The sequence below is a fragment of the Dreissena polymorpha genome, chromosome 1 (genome assembly GCF_020536995.1).
Source record: "Dreissena polymorpha isolate Duluth1 chromosome 1, UMN_Dpol_1.0, whole genome shotgun sequence".
Lineage (NCBI taxonomy): Eukaryota > Metazoa > Mollusca > Bivalvia > Myida > Dreissenidae > Dreissena > Dreissena polymorpha.
In genome coordinates this window covers 105,793,626-105,814,172 of record NC_068355.1, presented here as the reverse complement: position 1 = coordinate 105,814,172, position 20,547 = coordinate 105,793,626, and the positions used below count along the sequence as shown (strand labels likewise).

General features: G+C 35.3%; 2 protein-coding genes and 1 long non-coding RNA gene across 20 annotated transcripts in view; 1 reads left to right on the top strand and 2 right to left on the bottom strand.

The window, feature by feature from the left end:
* LOC127865197 (eukaryotic translation initiation factor 4H-like) overlaps positions 1–20,547 on the top strand; it is a 394,459-nt gene that overhangs the window by 95,604 nt on the left and 278,308 nt on the right. For 3 of the 8 annotated variants that reach the window (XR_008042517.1, XR_008042518.1, XM_052405184.1), the window contains exons 6-7: positions 3,671–3,784; positions 4,402–4,510. The exons of 3 other annotated variants lie outside the window; for them this stretch is intronic. Coding sequence is in view for 3 of the 5 variants with exons in the window: in XM_052405184.1 (XP_052261144.1) it covers positions 3,671–3,784; positions 4,402–4,510 (223 nt within the window). In the remaining 2 variants the exon portion in view is untranslated. Of the gene's footprint in view, positions 1–3,670; positions 3,785–4,401; positions 4,511–6,388; positions 7,031–20,547 lie in introns of those variants that run through there. 2 more of the 8 variants (XM_052405188.1, XM_052405187.1) reach the window with 2 other exon arrangements.
* The window catches only part of LOC127865166 (myb-binding protein 1A-like), a 277,075-nt gene that overhangs the window by 215,771 nt on the left and 40,757 nt on the right, over positions 1–20,547 (bottom strand). The gene's annotated exons all lie outside the window — the stretch shown is intronic.
* LOC127865286 (uncharacterized) lies at positions 17,485–19,496 on the bottom strand. Its single transcript, XR_008042576.1, has 2 exons — positions 19,411–19,496; positions 17,485–18,930 (listed from the first exon to the last, which is right to left on the bottom strand). It is a non-coding gene; the product is annotated as an uncharacterized LOC127865286 (long non-coding RNA).

Genomic DNA, 20,547 nt, shown 5'->3' with positions numbered 1-20,547 from the left:
AACTTCTGTTTATTATCAAATTTCACAAATTCTAAAACAACAACTTTTGTTAAAAGGTTTTCTGTTAGTTGGGGTGGTTGATTTCCAGGTTCAATTAAATGAATATTTTTTCACATCTATTTCTTGACAGAAAGACCCAGGATAATTGCCACCATCCATTCTTGTTGTCTGAAATAACACGAAACATATTTGTACAAACTATATACAACAAATCAACACATAAATGTCACTATCTTTATATATGTCCGAATTTTAACATATCCGAAATATAGAACATCGAGTGAAGGACCTTCTTTTGATTTCAGAAATTGTTGGTATCTTATTTAAAATATATCGTTCCCAGAACATTTTAATAATGGAACTGTTAAACACAAATGCCTGTTGAAACAAGTTAACATATGTTTTTGTCATGGTATTGATTAAAGAAATAGCGTCCCTAATAATCGTTATAATTATTTATCTTCGTGACAGTTTATCCCAGGATAACATAATTGATAATTCAATGTCATAAAGGAGCTGTTAATCCGATAATAACCCCCATAAACTTGACTATTTTATTTGGACATTCATGGTTTGAAATCGTTTAAGAAACTGTTGATTTTGCGATTTTTGAATTTTGGTACGAACCAGTTCGGAACAAAACCAAAGTTTCGTACCCATTGAAAATAACGAAAAAACACATATTATATGCACAAATTCGTCAATACAACTACATTAAACAACACATAAAATTGTATTCTCTAAAATATGACCGTATTTGTGCGTAAAATATGGAATGTTTAAAGTTGGTAGGCGTAAATGGGTTTCGCATTTCGAGCACCTGTTAAATTAAAATCGTTCTTTTCTTATTGCTTTCATAATATTTTTTGTCATTTTAATACTATCAATTTTATAAAATTGTAAAGAAATAATAAAATATTTACTTAGAAATCGATTGCATTCAGGATTTTATTTGACGGTTGCATAATTATTGGGAAATTAGCAGACTTTGCTGATGAAAGCGTAGTAGCGTTCATCAACTTCTTGCACAAACAATGATGGCGTAGCTGTTGGTAAATTCCAGCACATGTACACGATGAAGGAGGTTCGCGTATTAATGTGGGTAATTAAAACTGGGTTTATTATGAAAATTTATAACTCATTTGAACTTTTTCTAAAACTTGGCAAGCGTTTCGTGTTTAAAAGCCACCGTTTGGCATCCGAAAAAAAAAAGATTTAAATTTTTTTTTTTTTTTGGTTTCGTCAAAAATTGGAGTCGGTGGGTCCGAAAATCATTTTATTAAAAAATTCTGGCCTTATATATGAAATATATATAGTGGCACTATCCTACTCACGTCGCCGTTCCGTTTCTGTGCCGTTTCCGTTAGCGTGCAAATGTTAACGTTTTCATACTACCCCATTTATTTTCATCGTCCCTTGACATATTGCTTTCATATTTTGCATACTTGTTACTCCTGTAACCTTGACCTTGAACTTAAAGTCCGCGTTTAGGTTTCGAAATCTGCGATTAGGTTTCGAAAAATGCTCATAACTTCTATGTCCCTTGAGATATAACCGTCATATTTTGGTATGCATGTGTATATGGAAAAGGCCTTTCCATACGCACACATTTTTTTAACCCTGTGACCTTGACCTTGAACTTAGGGTCCGTGTTTAGGTTTCGAAATCTGCGTTTAGGTTTCGAAAAATGCTCATAACTTCTATGTCCCTTGAGATATAACCTTCATATTTGGTATGCATGTGTATATGGACAAGGCCTTTCCATACGCACACAAAATGTTACCTCTGTGGCCTTGAGCTTGAACTTAGGGTCCGCGTTTAGGTTTCGAAATCTGCGTTTAGGTTTCGAAAAATGCTCATAACTTCTACAGTGTTGTTTTTTTCATTTAAAATCGGGTCCGGTAACCGGACCCATTCCCAATGGAAAAAAGTATATATTTTTCCCAAATGGAAGCTAAAAATTCCCAATGGAACCAAAAAAAAACAAACAAAAAAATTGTGATTTTGTTGTTGTTTTTTTTTAGAACAATATTTTGTCCATCTCCCATCCATATAAGATCAACAGTAGTAAATCCTAAATTTTGAAGTATTTGTTAGCAAAACAACAACACTAATTTCCCAATTTTAGTCAAAACGCTGCGAATTTTTCCCAATTCAAAGGGACCCGGCCCCATTCCCAAAATGGTGAAAAAAAACACTGTTCTGCCAAGCGTTTATAGGGGGCATAAGTCATCCTATGGTGACAGATCTTGTTGTCTTGAGAAATTAGCTGGCCTTACTGCCTTTAACCCTCTGCATGCTGGAAAATTTGTAGTCTGCTAAAATGTCGTCTGCTGAATTTCTAGAATTAGCATTTTCTTCGATTTTTATGGTATATTGTTTTTGGCCTGTCTGTCTGTCATTCTGTCCCAAAACTTTAAGGTCACAGTATAGTTTTGAAATATTGAACATAGCAACTTGATTATTGGCATGCATGTTTATCTCATGGAGGTGAGCATTTTGAGTGGTGAAAGATCAAGGTCAATGTCATGCTTCAAGGTCAAAGGTCAAAACTTTTAAACTTTAATATATTAAAGTTTTGCAGTAACTTTTGAAATATTGAACATAGCAACTTGATATTTGGCATGCATGTGTATCTCATGGAGCTGCGCATTTTGAGTGGTGAAAGGTCAAGGTCAAGTTCATCCTTCAAGGTCAAAGGTAAAAAAAAGCGGTGCATTAGGGGGCACGTGTTTCTGACAAACACATACTTTTTTTTTTTTCGAAGAATAGTATCAGAATAGCAAGCAGTTTGGATCCAGATGAGACGCCACGTTCTGTGGCATCTCATCTGGATCCAAAGTGTTTGCAAAGGACTGCAAAATTCGGTTCCAGCACTCAAAGAGTTAAGGCTTTTGAACTCTACTGTTGTGCTTGCAACTCTTTTTCTGAAGCAGTGCTGTAGAGATGATTACCGGTTTTCATGCCATTATATCTTCTAATCGAATATGTGGGTCAAGATCATGGTCTTTAACTGTTTCCACTACAAAGCTTGAGTTTTATAGGAGAATTGTTCTGAAATTGTGTGCATTTGTAGCTCACGCGAACACCTACATGTACATGGTATGTTGGGACTTAACAATTATTTGTAAATCATACTTTACATTAAATAAAACCTTCAAAATCATGGTCAGGTGTTACCCTGTTTCTGGTTTACATATTATTATTTTTTAATTTTAAATGTTGTGAAAGACAGTTAAAAATCGAGTTTTCTGTTAATTTGAACTAACTATTTAATTCCTTTTGAGTTATTTTAACACAAGACTGAACATTTCATAAAGGACACTATATAGATAAAAACATTTCCAATGATCGCCAACAGTATCAGGAACAGCCAAGTCAAGCAGTTCATTAAAAACATTTATGTGGCATTGTTCTGATTTAATCATTTTAGCGTATGCTTTCTTTCATGTACTACCTGAATAAAACTCACTAAGAAAACACTAGCAAATGTAATTTCAAATCGTTTTCTAAAGAATCAATTATTTCTTGTTAAGATGCATTTTGCACAATAATTTTTTTTGAGAGTTTTAAATAGTTTTTACCGTATGAAGAATAGATTCTTACATTGTATCTGGAGCTTTATGCAAAAAATTATATTAAACTAAAGTGTTCTGCATGTTGTTTTCAGGTTAGAAATGTTCGACTTGTACGAGACAAGGAAACAGATCAGTTTAAAGGATTTGCTTACGTAGAATTTGAAGATATTGAATCATTGAAAGAGGCTCTTACCTATGATGGTGCTGTGAGTATTCAGTGTTTTAGTCTTATTGCCTGTAAGATTGTTCATTAGTAATGCATGTATACCATATAATCAAAAATCTTTCTCAAAACATTTGTTCAAGATTATGATAATAATTATGACAAAATGTATACCAGGCTTTTGTTTGATTTTAAGCTCACCTGAGCACAACATGCTTTTATAAAAATATAATAGTGGTTCCTTTCGCACAGTGTATACCAGCAATAAGCAGATGAACACCTGTATGTAGATTTTCGGTCATTTAAAGAAATCTCTATTTTAGGCAGTATATATTATATTTCCTGCTGGATTCAGTTAAATGATCATTATTTTGTATTGTCTATTTATAACTAAACTTCAATTCAAAACATGTTTTTTGCACTGAATCATCATTGTTTTTTTCTGAAATCACAAATGATGAAAAGTACAAACAGCATTATTGCAGAGTTGATTGAGTTTGTCAATCTTGCAATAATATTTACAAACTGTTTTATTCATGTTTGCATTATACATGTATAGATAGACATATGTATAATGTAATGTAACCTTAATGGTATTATTTTTTTTACAATGGAGAGCATCACAGTTTCTAACTATTTTTGACTGTGATGACCTTGCAGTTGTTTGAAGACAAGAACATTCGTGTTGATGTTGCGGAGAGGAAGAGAGGGCCGGCAGGGCGGGGCGGAGGTCAAGGGGGGCGTGGTGGCGGTTGGGAGGACAGGGGAGGTATCTAATGATAAAATAAATACCAGGTTTCTCATAAGTGCATCATTATTTTCTTCTTAAATAAAATTTGTACATGTTTTCCAGTAAATATTGATATATATCGCACTTTTCATGATTGTTAGGAAATCCTGTGATTGTTATTAGGTACATTGGCTTGATATATTGGTTTGTTCTCGTGTCTGTTTTGGTCATTCGACCATTATCTACTGCTCTGATTTGCTCTTCCTGTCCAACAGTTTTTGTCCCATCTAGAACCAAATTTCAAGCAAATGGTTGCAGTGTTCGAAATTGGCACTAGTTCGATAGCCCGGGGCCAGTTGATCTTGTTTCGGGCTACTGAATTTCCCTAGGTACCAGCCTGTTTGGGCAAGTGATTTTTCCAAGTTTTGAAAATAAAAAATGCTCAAAAATATTATTTCATCCATCGTTTAAACTATATCTAGTGTTAATTTAGCGTCGTATCGAATTGCCTCACCTTGCCGATTATGTTGACATGATGAGAGTTTGAATGACGATTTAGTTTTTGACACCCTGGGTTTAAAATGCGGATCTACCCAGGCACCTGGTCTATATTGAAACGCACGCTTTCTGGTTTGCACTTTGTGAGTCTGTCTGTCTGTCTGTGAGTCTGTCTGTCACACTTTTCTGGATCCTGCGATAACTTTAAAAGTTCTTCATATTTTTTCATGAAACTTGAAACATGGATAGATGGCAGTATGGACATTATGCATGTCATTTCATTTGTTTCCTACGTCAAAAACTCTGTTTGCTATGGCAACAAATTAAAAAAAACTGGTCACTTGTTTGTTTTTTGGGGCGATTGCCTTCTGCAATCCGCCCCATAGGTAACATAATACACATATACCGAATAATGTAGTCCGTTAATGCATTTAACCACTTTGCATCCAGATTAGCACCCGAGTAACGCGCAGTCTTCATGGTAGGTGTAAACAGCGACGAAATATCGGTTCAATACTGAACTATCTACACTTATTCGATACACCGTATTCATGTTATTTCGTTTTAAGAAATCAAGTGTGTTTGTGATATGGGCGACAAAATTTAATTATCATGCGCTTCATTTTTTCCTGTCGAAGTAAATGTTCTCAATGTTCAATGTTCTCAATGTTCTATGCGCTACAAAGTTTTTAAATAACAATTCGCCCGTGCTTTTCATGCCAGTTTTGGACTGTTTCCTTACACACAAAATACATATTGTGGTTGTCACTTTCACAGCAGCTAATTAATTTGCGTTAATGTTTTCCAATTAATCAAAAACCGCGCAGTTGAACAGTTAGAAAAATGTCGGATCAGTGTGGGGGCTTCATATTACAAACACGCGGTTGCACTTTACTGAAAAAAACACTTATTTGTTTAAAAAGATCATGATACCTATAAAAAAAACTCTCACAAATGAGCGGGCTCTCCACTTTATCCCATTAACAATGGTGAAATATTTAAAAAGACATCATAAAAAATGTTAGCTCGGTCGCGCTTTATTCTCCCAACACAGATCTTAAAAAGTCACGCGGTATAGGTACCGTGTTTAGAATACTTGATGGATCACACTCGAACTATCACCACATGCTGTATATGATCATGATTTTTTGCTTAATACTGGAGAAATGAAGTATAAATAAGGCATTTGTCTGTGTGCAAACATGTGTCGTTAGTGCATCTGTGTCTGTGAGAGATTTATAGTTTATATTTTGGGTACCAGAAGATTTAGATGAAACTTGTATTTGAATGAAGTTGAAGCCTGACATTTTATTTATTTTATTTGCATAGATCACCTATGGAAAGATGGAAAGGTGGCAGCCAGCTTAGATGTGTGTCCTTAAATAGCAAACTGCAGTCATCCATTCAAATAACTTTCAGGTTTTCGAGGTGGACGTGGTGGAAGAGGTCGTGGTGGCTTTGATAACTATGGGGGAGGCAGGGGGGGTTTTAACGACAACCGAGGCGGAGGTTTCAACGACCAGAGAGGAGGGGTGTCCAGGGGCGGATTTGAGAACTACAGCGACAGGGGAGATGACTACAACCACTTTGGAAGAGAGGGCCGTGGAGGCAGAGGAAGGGGCAGCTTTGACAGGGAGCAGGATGGTGGCAATAATTTCAACAGGAGACGGCAAAACAGTGGTGGACAACCAGCACCAGATCTCAGAGAACCATCAGAGATATTTATGACATGAAGTGACATATATTTATCACTCATAATCACGTTAAAAGAGAAATCAAGGTGCATGCATAGACAGTTCAGTTTGCTCCACGATCATTTTTTCACCTGTATAAAAGAATTCTTCAATGCTGTCTTTCACTTTAAAAGAACATTAATTAAAATTAAACGAAAAATGACATAACATTTAAAAAGTTCATGTGCTTTGTATTTTCTATCGCTTTTTCTTATGATTGAGTCAACACACATTTTACACGTTTGATTGTTCGTGAAAAATATTACAGACCAACAAACAGAGACTTTAAGTTATATAATAACGTTTTGTATTAAACAACCTTTGTATATCTTTGTTTTGTGCACTGTTTATCAATGTTTATTCTTCGGATCACATTTGTTCTGATTACAATAGGTATCTTGAATTTAAATGAAATGTATATACACGTATACACTAGTGGTACTATACACTATGGCTTTCAAATATAACTTAGGTGTGAGAATGTTTATTTTATAACCCCTCATCAATTTATTAACTTAACAACACATCCATGTATGCACGTGTTAGCCGTAATTGTAACCAGTGTCAGTGCTGGTTTATAATCATCGATATGCTCCACCAAAGATCTATACACGTTCAGCCTCTTTCTGAAATTCGATGCGTCACGTGATATCTTACAATAGCAACAGCGGTAGTATTGTCAAACTGGTCTAATGTGGATTAGAAAAGCATAAAAGCACTATATGTAACGTAAATTTTTATATGTTTGCAAGGTTTCACTATAGCCATTTTCAGAACAAGTATCGTTGAAAACTATGGATGCTACCCTTGTATGACCTAAAGAAAATCTATTATTAGCTTCAGTGACCTTGACCCCAGTGACCGCAAACCTCATCAAAAGGTAAAGGTCCATGTAAGGTACCTACATGCCAAATATGTAAGAGATCGGTAAAATATTGAAGGCGCTATGAAAAACTGTAACAAAAGTGTGACTGATAATCTATTATTAGCCTCAGTGACCTTGACCTCAGTGACCTCAAACCTCATCAAAAGGTAGAGGTCCAAGCAAGGTACCTACATGCCACATATGCAAGAGATCCGTAAAATATTGAAGACGCTATGAGAAACTGTAACAAAAGTGTGACGGAAGTAAGGAAGGAAGTAAGGACAAACTGGCAACTATATGCTCCCCGAAAATGTTTTCGGGGAGCATAAAAACAGCCCAGCAACAGCCATATTTGTACATGGACCTGAACTATTACATGAGGGTCTGAAAGGCCCAAAGTCGCTCACCTGAAATAACAAGATATTATTGGGACAAATCTTCTGACCAAGTTTCACGAAGATCCGAAAATAAATGTGGCCTCTAGAGTGTAAACAAGGTTTTACTAGAGCCATATAAGGAAAAATGTCCCACCCCCTGGCGGCCATGTTTTTCAACCAACCGGCATCATTTTCGAACTCGTCCAAGATATTATTGGGATGAATCTTCTGACCAAGTTTTATGAAGATCAGACAATAACTGTGGCCTCTAGAGTGTTAACAAGATTTTACTATAGCCATATATAGCCATATAAAGAAAAATGCCCCGCCCCTTGGCAGCCATGTTTTTTAAGCAAACGTAACCATTTTCGAACTCATTCAACACAAAGGACGACGGCCAAAAAGCGATCACAAAAGCTAACCATGAGCACGTTGTGCTCAGGTGAGCTAATAAAGTGCTGATTTATCATTAGAAAAAGTGTTCTGACCAAAATTCTTTAAGATTGGACAATACACATGGGGAATAGACTGTTCTGAAATTTTCAATATCGTCTTATTATACTAAAACTACCCCACCCCCTGGTGGCCATGTCTTACAATGGACCGAGACCACTATGGTAGTTTCTAGAGTTGAGAATTATAAAACCTTGACATCAATATTCTTTTTGCATGCATGCATGTAAATTGCAAAAGAGGAGCATGTGTCCAATATGATTTGTACATTTTGTTACATACATCCACGACTGCTTTATTTGGCATGCCTTCATCAACTCTGCCAACACTTTCTTCTGAGCCTCTGGTAGGAGCTAGTGGTACAGAACAATAAGTTAATGAATACTTTGACAAAACATGTCCAGTGTGTTTTCTGTTCATAATTTGGGCCTGTAAGGGGACACAATCGCAATGCAAAAGAAAATATTTTCCCCAAATACAGGCTTCCTGAAAAGTCCCAAAAAGTGCCTGTCAACCGGACAGGCTGATGGAAAAGTTAGCCTGTCTGGACAGAAATTTACCTGACCGAACTGCGTGAGTTTATAACTGAAGAATTAAGTAAAGTTTAACTCATATTTATTGCAATGTGCAGCCTGTGTATAAGTACACTCAATAAAGTAAAACAAAACACTTGCGTGTTCTAGCGTCGGCTTGAAGTCACCCCAGGGTTACATGATTTGGCTTCTAGTCACCCCAGGTGACTTGTGGGCCATTTCAGATCGACAATGATCCAATATTATCATAGTATCGAACATCCTTATAGTATCGTGACTTTAACTAACAAGAAACCGTCAGAGATGGTTAATGCTCCCCAAAGTTTTTTTTGTCACAATATTGCACTATATATTCAGATAAAATGAAACGTCTTGAGGGGCATAACTTTGGAAAAATAATACCATGGATTGTTTAGCAACTTAAAAATTTCAAAGGGCCATAACTCTCTAAATAAATCATCTAACCAGAACCCACAAATAACATGCGCATCTCCTCAAGCTAGTTAAGCTTCCCATAAAGTTTCATTGAATTCCAGTCAGTAGTTGGGGAGAAATAGCCTGGACAAGAATTGCACTATATGTACAGTTTATAGAAAATTTCAAAGGGCCATAACTCTGTGAAAAATCATCCGACCATAACCGGCTGATAATATGCACATCTCCTCTTGGTAGTGAAGCTTCCAATAAAGTTTCATTGAATTCCCGTAATAAGTTGCTGAGAAATAGCTCGGAAAAGAATTGCACTATATGTACAAAAGAAAATTTCAAAGGGCCATAACTCTGTGAAAAATCATCCAACGAGAACCGGCTGATAATATGCACATCTCTTGGTAGTTAAGCTTCCCATAAAGTTTCATTGAATTACGGTCATTAGTAGCTGAGAAATGGCCCGGACAAGAATTGCACTATATGTACAGTTAATGGAAAATTTCCAAGGGCCATAACTCTGTGAAAAATCATCCGACTAGAACTGGCTGACAATATGCACATGTCCTCTTGGCAGTGAAGCTTCCCATAAAGTTTCATTGAATTCCGGTCTTAAGTTGTTGAGAAATAGCCCGGACAAGAATTGCACTATATGTACAGTTAATGAAAAATTTCAAAGGGCCATAACTCTGTGAAAAATCATCCGACCAAAACCCGCTGATAATTTGCACATCTCCTCTTGGTAGTGAAGCTTCCTATGAAGTTTCATTGAATTTCGGTCATTAGTTGCTGAGAAATAGCCTGGAAAAAAATTGTGCACGGACGGACGCACACACACACACACGCACGGACAGACGAAGCAGCAACTATATGCTCCCCCCAAAATAAATTTTTGGGGAGCATAAAAACCATCAAGAAATGCTGAAAAAAAATCTTCAATATTTAGAAGTTTTAATTTATTTGATAGTTTTCAATGATTATAACCGAGATTATGTTTATGATTTCCGGTGTTCATTGGAAAGTAGGTCATGATAGTAGATTGTTCCAGGGTGATGCTATGATTTTTGACGATGCTGAAACAGCATCGTCTAAGGTATCATAACCAGTAAAAAGATTCTTCACAATGGCGACCTATGTAAAAGACCAAGCCAGTCCGATTGAGATAACTCGATTTTTCAGTTACTTCCCTTGGCATTCGCCACTGCGTAGGAGATTGCTCTTTGATTTTCATTGATAACATTCTCCTAGCAGAGTTGTCGTTCGTGTTGATAAAGGTAAATATTAATAGAACAGCATATCCTTGGGAAACAGATTCAATAAGTGTATCAGAACGTTAATTTCAAATTAGTAATTTTACATCCATTTTATTTTTATGGACCAATGAAACAACTATATATTTTCTCTATTTTGTTTGATATTTGTTCTCGATTTAGTAAATAAATTGCGAATAAAAACATGTAAAATTAACTTTTTACGTGATCACAAAACTAAAGAATGCGAACAATTTCGAACCTGCAAATTGTAAACGCTGCACTGCTATGATATATATAGATAAAACAACATTTCTTTGCGTAATTGTCCGTCCCGCTAGCGAGGTGGTAAGGACGTTCGCTTTTTCACCTTAACGACACCGGTTCGATTCCCGCTCCCGGCGCAATGTTATCTTGTGTCTGTTTTGTGGTCACCATTCCGGACAGGTGTTTTTTCCGGATAATATCACCCCCCCCCCGCAGCATTTGACCATATAAAAAATTTAAAAGTATTTCAGTACAAAACAAATAGCTGGAAATTGCAGCCATCATTCAAAATTTGTCCCAACTGTCGTCAATCTAATCTTATTAGGTAGGAGTGCTGGACACACTCTGGGTCCCAACATTATGCAGCCTCAGCGCGGAGGTAACTCATTACCTTGGAAAAACACAAATACACACACTGGGTGCAGCCTAGGCGCGCATAGACTCAAACAAGGCAACAAACTCAAGTGCGGGCACAATCATTTAAAATTAACATATTGAATACGATATTCTAACAGAAATTACACAACCACCTAAGTGTACATACCATGTTTGATATTTCGTTCGATTGTTAGATTTCAGCATATACATGTATAAGGTCGTTTCGCTATTAGTTAACTTATCCATATGTTCGTGGGCGAACTCGGATAGTCTAGTGCTCAAACGATTGAGCTCACATGGTCCGGCTATGTGCTCATACCTACTTTCGAGAATCATCATGAAGGTATTGCCATACTTAATGAACAAGAATGTGACCCGCCTCCCAGTTTCGCACAATGGGTCAAGTTACCCACGGGTACTACTTCCCCGTACCCCTAAACTTTTTTTCGTACCAAAAATGTTTCGTACGCAATTTTTTTTCGTACCAAATTTTTTTTCGTACCCAAAATTTTCGTACCCACATTTTTTATCGTACCCAAATGTTTGTATCAACATACACAATTGTGGTGATATAGATAAACTTAAATTGATGTTTTATATCCATCCTCTTCAAAAGCATCGTCACACCAGTACTGCCAGTACTTTGATTTAATTACGTAACACCCAATTATGTTAGTTTGTTAATGGATTAATAGTAGCTTTATCATGTTTTATATGCTGCTTATTTATTAATAAAATGTAAAAAAAATACAACCAAAATGAGTAAAAGTTTCGTTTCTTTTAAAAAACAACAACAAAGGGAGAGCACTCTTAAGAACTATTGATGCGTTAGTGTTGTTAATGACAAAAAGGCTCTAAATTTATGAAAAGAGTGATTCTAATGGGGTGTTTTCGTTCTTTTGGCAAGTATTAGACTTTTCGGTATTTAGTCATAATTGTTTCGGCCTGTCACAAGGACCGGCGATATTAGAAACTTCGCCGGACCGTACATTTTTTTGCCGGATATGACCGGCGGTCCGACCTTTTCAGGAAGCCTGCAAATAGGAACTAAAAATTTCCAATGGAAACCTTTCCCAAAAATTAAATGTGTTTTTAACAATATAATTGTCCCAACATTAACAAGAGGGATGGCCCTAGTTCGCTCACCTGAGAGGAGTCGGTTCATTCAATCTTTACCTAATGTCAAACTTGACCTAGATATTGACCAGACAAACATCCTGGTCAAGTTTCATCATTATTGAACCAAAACTCTGGCGTAGAGAATGTTTTTGTTTTTGTAAGATTTAAAATGGTGACCTATATTTTTTGTTGACCCCCCTTACCAAACATCAAACTTTGCTTACAAGGATTTTGTATAATATAATGAAAATTTGGATAATCTAAGGGCAATAATTATGGCATTAATTATGTGATTTTGCTCATCATCAAACTTGACTGAGATCTTTCAGCAATTTTGATAAAGAATGCTTGAGAAATGTGAATGCTAGAGTGTTTACAAACCAAATGTGGACGGACAGACAGCGGACAAAGACCAATCCTAAAACCTCACCTGAGCAATCAGGTGAGCTAAAAAGTGTGTTTCACCGATCTGAGCCATTTTCCAACTTGTCCAAGAAATCAATAAAACCAATGTATTGACTAAGTTTCATGATGATTAGGCAAAAAATGTGACTTCTATAGTGTTCGATCACAAGGTTTCTCTCTATATAGTCACATAAGGAAAACTGCCCCACCCCCTGGCAGCCATGTTTATAGACCCATCGGGACCATTTGAAAACTCATCTGAGATATATATAAAACAAATCTATTCACCAAGTTTCATGATGATTGGGCAAAAAATGTGACTTTATGAGTGTCCACAAGCTTTTTTTTACTATATAAATATAAGAAAACTGCCCCCCCCCCCGGCAGCCATGTTATTCAACTGACCGGAACCATTTTCCAACTCAACTCTTGTATCAAGGAAACAATTGTTCTGACCAAATTTCATGAAAATTGGGCAAAAAATGTGACTTCTAGAGTGTTCACATGTTTTCACTATATACATATAGAGAAAAATGCCCCGCCCACTGGCGGCCATGTTTTTTCACCGATCCCGACCATTTTCAAAACTCGTCCGAGATATCAATAAAACCAATGTTTGACCAACTTTTATGATGATTGGGCAAAAATTGTGACTTCTAGAGTGTTTACAAGGTTTCTCTATAGCCAAATAGGGAAAACTGCCACTATATACATATAGAGAAAAATGTGCCGCCCACTGGCAGCCATGTTTTTTCACCGATATCGACCATTTTGGAACTCATCCGAGACATCAATTGAACCAATGTTTTGACCCACTTTCATGATGATTGGGCAAAAATTGTGACTTCTAGAGTGTTTACAAGGTTTCTCTATAGCCAAATAAGGAAAACTGCCCCGCCCACTGGCGGCCATGTTTTTCAACGGATCGGAATCACTTTTGAACTCAACCAAGATATCATTAAGACAAACATTTTGACAAAGTAACATGAAGATTGGGCATGAAATTCGACTTCTACAGTGTTTACAAGGTTTTTCTTTTTTTTAACCTAGTTACCTAGTTTTTGACCAGGGACAATCCAGTTTCGAACTCGGACGAGATTTCATTGGGACAAAGCTTCTGACCAAGTTTCATGAAGATGGGACAAGAAATGTGGCCTCTAGAGTGTTTACGAGCAAATGTTTACGGACGGACGGACATACGACGGACAAAGACCGGTCACAAAAGCTCACCTGAGCAATCAGGTGAGCTAATAAAATAATAAAATTAAATATTTCAGACATGGTGAAAGCCCGTCGGCCATTGCCGACGATCATTCAAAAAAGGTCAACGGTGAAATGCAAAATCGTCGGCCTTACTGGCCGGCGATTTTTGCTTTAAAACAGTGTAACCCTCTTGCAGATTTCACAACTACATTATTTCGTGATTACAACGTCATGATATTTCGGGACATAATACGTTGAATTTCGTAACAAACTGCATCGATAAATTCCGAAAGTTATTCAAAACGTCAACGAAGCGTCTCGCCGAACGACATCATACTTAACTATTGGTTCGCGAAAGTAGTCGGACATATACGATAAACGTTCGTTGCACACATGTTGTTAACGTGATCCAAGATGGCGGACAATAAAAAGAAATAACGATGCACAGCGAAAAGGCGTCACATAATTAGTATGGATTAATTAAAAGCGTGTGTTATTCTACAACGGAGCATAAGTTTTAGATACAAATAAAACTCTTTTTTTCGGCGTAAGCTGTATTAAGCCAGCTTTTCACCTTAGCCTGACCTTTGTTAGCGTCCAATAGAATTCAAATAAACTTCCCGCGGCCAAGTACAGATGAATACACTTCATTGACTGCATTGGCTGATTTGAGAATACGACCAGAACATTGGAAACATGTCCGCGTCTTTGTAACACTGTTTTACTGCGTGTTCAGCATGAAACAATTTTATATCTAATGAAAAGGCTATATAGATAGAACAGTTTTACACTCAATCTCGACATCAATACAGTTTGTGCGTCCACCTTTTATTTTCAGAAGATTTTCAGCGCGAGAACGTTTGCACTTAAAGGCTATGTTTTCATATTTAGTACTAACTTCCATATTCCTGTCAACATGTTAACATGTTAAAGTATAGAGAGCAGTGGAAGCGAAGACTCACTTTAATGCATTGCATTTCAACTCGCGAGGTATATCGGGTCAATTTGCGGCCACTTTGAGTGAATGTCAGAGTTAACTTACAGGTCATCGCTGCGTCTCTACCCTATGTGCTGATCGGAGTTCGCGGCCAGGAAAATAATCGTTACATAATAAAGACGCTATAGCGTGAACTAGGTGAACTGGAATTTTCTTTAGACCAGACAGATGTTAAATGAAGATATCCAGCGATATCATATGGTATGTCAATAATAGATTCTTAATGTGTTTTACAACAATACCATGATAAATATTATTTTTAATTAATTTAACAAGAATTATGCCATCATATTGACTAATGAATTAAGCATGAGCGCAATGATTCTCGATACTGTTAATAATCGAATCAAATAGCAACGCCAGACAAACCACTAAAACAGGTTTGTTCGAAGAACGCGCGTATAAATATTTAAAATATGTACGTATACTTCGCATGTGGCCGGTTGACTCATATGTTTTAATTTCACTTCCATTCTTCGTTTGGTTTTCTGTTTTGTATCTATGCGTTTATGACCAGCAATATGTAATAATGTAAAATAATAAAAAGAAGTGTAACTCCAACTGCTGGAGCAGTATTGAATTTTCATTAAAAACAATTAGTTGGTCCTTTATTCAAGGCAAGTGACCGATTGCCCAAACAGTACAAAACAGCACAAGACAGCACAATACAAACCAACATAAACACAAAATATGAATAAAGCTGGGGTCACCGCCTTGGAACGGTCAATGCAAAGCATTATAGAGCGCTCAACCTCACACTTGGCCCAGCAATATTCATAATACATTTAAGTGTAAATAAAATTTAACGTCATAGCATTGTAACTCAAATTAAACAATAATAAAAGGGAATTAAAACGCATTCAATTTAATTAGTATTTAATTACTCAATTGCATTGAAGATACAAGAGTAACAGAATTACAACTTTTTGACGAACGATCAAATAAAACTATTAACAATTGTCAACTACATTCCTTCTTTATAGAAAAGATTTGAGAATATAGAATCATAGAGTTAATATCTCAGATAATCACCGCGCAAATACAGGAAGAAGCAGCAATAATGGGTGTAAAAATTCCATATTACATAGCTTGGTTGTTTATGTGACTGCTAAAAAAAATAAAAATAATTAAATCAAACAAGAAACGCTTATCAGAGAGAAAATATAAATAAAATGGAACGTTATTAACCCAATGACCTATGCATGTAGATTACAACTGGGAAAGTCGGTCGTATGACGTCACAAAAATCCATAATGACGTGAACAAATTCCAAGGGCAGTACTGCCGCGAAAACTCCGCGTATCATCCCGTACTGCGTTTGCTGCAGCTAAGAACTGCACAGAAAAAGACATTCGCTATCTTTGATCTCATTCATTGAAGTCTTTACCTTTCATTAACTGCAACCACAATCAACGCCGTATATCTTTTTTAAAGATATTTCTTGTTGGAGTTGTTCTGAATGTCACAGAACAAGTGTTTGAAAATTGGAATGCAGTCTACTCGCGAAGACAAATACATTTAACAATTACAGGATTCTTGTTCGAAAATGCAAAAAAAGGCAAACATGATTCCATTTATATGTAAATAGATCTTTGTTTAATCAGATTCATGTGCATATTCTTATTTAGTATGTTTGCCACACTATACAGTTAACTGTAATGGCATGTTAGTGAAATGGATATTTAAAGGTAAACTTATTTAATATAATATGATTATAGGTGCTACCTAATTTACGGGCAAAAGCTTTTTAAGTTTTTTTGATAACCATGTATTTTTAATAAATATATGGACATGATTGTGTTCAAAATATGAAGCTATGCTTTTTGTATAGTAACCCCTTGTACTGTTTTCAAACTCTTAAACATGTATTTCATTTTTTGTTTCCATTTTTAAAAAAATGTTAGAATTTTTTAATTTTTTTAAATCTCGCGAAACTGTGTTTTATTGATGTTTTCCATATGCAGGGATGCCATTTATGTTTTATGGCGAGATTGTTTCTAAAACGATTTTATTTAACTTAAGCATAAAAAAGAAAGGTGCCTTACTTCATTATTTTGGTCCCATGTCTAAATCATCGACATCGTAAATGTATCCCCTGCATATGTAAATGAAAAACTTTTTGTACTTAATTAATGTTTATAAACATATAAATGCAACAATGCACTTCTTTATATTGCGGGAGTGTTTGCGTCTATCTTGAAAGAAGTGCATAGACCTCATTCACTCCGCAAAATTACACAGACCAGAAATATCACCTTTGGCTTTGGACACTATACTCTTTGCATATCTTCCGCACTGTTAGAGCCCAGAGCTTTTTCTGAATCCTCAGGAATTAACAGTTGGTAAAAACTATCTCTTATGGCAAACACAGAACATTAGTGGTGCTAAGGAGAAAATACTAGTAGCAAAAATTTAGGTTTATGATGAAGACCCACATCATGAGCTTAACGCTAAATATATGAGTGTACCTGTCACTTTATGTGTGAGACAAAAAATAAACAACAACTACTTATTATCACGAATTTACTGTTATCAACAAGAATTGTTATACCAGTAAATAATTTACCAAACCATATTTAAATAAAATATAATCAAATATTTTTCACCTGAATTTAATTATATTATTTCGTTTATTTTCATTTCATTTAATTCATTTTCATGTTTTGAAAGTAAAGATATTAGGTCATTATGGAATGTGACATTAAACATATAGACAGCAGCTGCGTATTGCATGTGAATGAGGCAGTTTCCACATGAATATTATTATAAAATAACAACCCGATTATTAAACTGCATGTACATCCCAATTGATTAAAGTCAAGTTGTTGTATGTTCAAGCTCATAAACAAAATAACACATTCAGTATGTTCATTTATACCCTTATCTTCTCGCCCTTGTTTCTGTGCACTCAACACATGTAGTATTAGACACACTGTTATGAGTTTGCATTTATTCGGTAAGTTCCTACCACGCGTTTGTTAGTTAAAAAACACGCTCAGTCATGGCACTAAATGTCAATGAGTTGACTTCATCAAAGATGTAGAACCAAAAAAAATACTCCACTCATCCAGTACGCCTTCTATGAAGAAATAATAACAAGCAGTCATCAAATAAAATGAATACCGTATCCTACACTTTCGCTTCTTATATGGTCTTCAAAAAATTAATCAGAGACAGTTTACAAGACTAAACTTCTGCTTTTCGCTTATTTGCATTTTTTTTCAAAGTGTCAGCATAATGTGCAAAATAATAATGGTAATACACAACATGGTCTCAGGTGTGTCAAATGAATTTTTAGGCAAGGGTTATTACTTATAGGTATAAGTTCAAGTGTACAACACACTCTTTTGTAATAAAAATATTGCAAAGTGTGCTACTGGCACTGCATTATGCACATTTATATTTAAGCAAAAATTAACATTAATTTATATAGTAAACAAGAAATCTGATACTTAAAAACAACTTAGTAGATATTGTTTAATGTACAATGTATTACTCAAAGTCATCATCACACAATGAGACAACACAATGGTCTCTAAACAGAGTGTGCTTTTTAATTGTGGTATACATTTTATGAATTAATACTTGTAATAGAAATACAGAAAAAACGTCTAGAGCTGCCTGAGAACTATCATTTTTAATATCAACAATTCATTTGACATGCCTGATTGCAAATTGTTAATTTCACTATTCATTCATATTGTTTTCACACCTGATATTTGTTATGCTGTATATTCTTTTTGCTTACAGAAATACAGTCTCTTCACAATAATTGCAGTTTCTTTACAGTCCACTAACGTTGAACATTACAGAGTCACAATTGATAATGTTTCATTCCCGGTCAAGCTTTATAGGTCCAGAATTGCTTCGTTTTTGAGTACAAAGCACGCAGTCAGTTTTGCTCAGCAGAATGCTGCATGGAATGTGTGAAGTCCAGCATTTGATAGAGCAGCTTCTAAAAGAAAATCAAAAAGAATCCATAAAATGTACATATGAATTAGTCTATTTCCAATGTGTATGTAAGCACAGTTTGATTTTTTACAGTTTGAAACAGTTTGGTACGAAAATGATCGAGTATGAGTCGGAGATGCAATATTGTTTACAATCACAACATAACTTAATACATCACAAAAGAAAGGGTCTTTAGAATAATCACGTAGAATATCCTCAAGAAATAACTCCAAAACCACAAAAGAAAGGGTCTTTAGAATAATCACGTACAATATACTCAAGAAATAACTCCAAAACTTAATAAAATGATAACTTTTATGTTCCATTAGTTTGACTGAATAATAATGACCTTAAATTTAAAATCGGCGAAATTTTGTATGTGCCGAAAACAGTTCCCATGTTATCAAAGGTAATCTTTAGCAATATTATATAGATTGATGTTTTATGTAACCAAACGCAATATTTTAATTGAATAATGACTTACCAATCGAGTGCATTCCATTAATTTATTAAATTTCAACAATGTAAACATCCACCAGAGTATGTCCGTTTCAATTTTTACTTCTTAATGACGTATTGATGAAAGCAGTGACGTCACACAGACATGTATAGTTGTCGTCGAAAGAAACGTTCATGTTGTGAACAAATTAAACTTTTAAACAATTGTTTATTTATGTAAAGGGATAATATTAACTATAGATTATTGGGTTCATTGAAGAAGTTGATTCGAAACTAATCTTATTCGGTATTGTACACCGGAAGTACGCAAATAATTTAGACGGGTTATCTTTTTTAAGATTTTGTTAACAACATCTAGAGCAATTTTCAATTTGCAATGCATTATGGGAAACAGGAAGTGTCACACAGGGAGGCAAACAGACGTATTTTGATCGTAGAAAATCATAATACAATAACATAGAGTACGATTCGCTACTTAATAATTACTGCCATGCCGTAATATGATTATAGGTGCTACCTAATTTACGGGCAAAAGCTTTTTAAGTTTTTTTGATAACCATGTATTATTAATAAATATATGGACATGATTGTGTTCAAAATATGATAATTGTTGCAATAATTTAGTAATGCATCCAAAAAAATCAATCTTAAAACGAGTTACATGTTCCAAGCTTGAAGATCTAGCATCTTATATATTTTTTTGTTTTCTAGCCACAGGAATTTATAGCTGGTTCGGTGTTTGTGGTATAGTGGATGGGGTGTCTGCTAACTGGCTTAGTCACTGGGAGGTCTCTGTATTGATCCTTTAAGTGGGAGCATTCTTTAGATAACCCTAAAGACATACTATGGCGTACCATTTGGGTTGAAAGTCAAGAAGACCTACACGTTAAAAAGAGAAATGTACGTCGAAGTACAATAAGTACGTCGACATGAATATAAAATACACTTCAAAGTATATATACATGTTTGTACTTCTACATACACATTTTCTGAACAGCCAATCAAAACACTAGTCTCTTGAGCCGCTTTTCCTTCAGATTTATTCATAATAAATGTTTAAAACTTTAGTTGAGGACAAAATGAATAAAAATATCAGAATGGCAAAATAACGTCACATAGAAGTTTCAAGTATTTAATGCATTGAAATAGATTATATACAAAT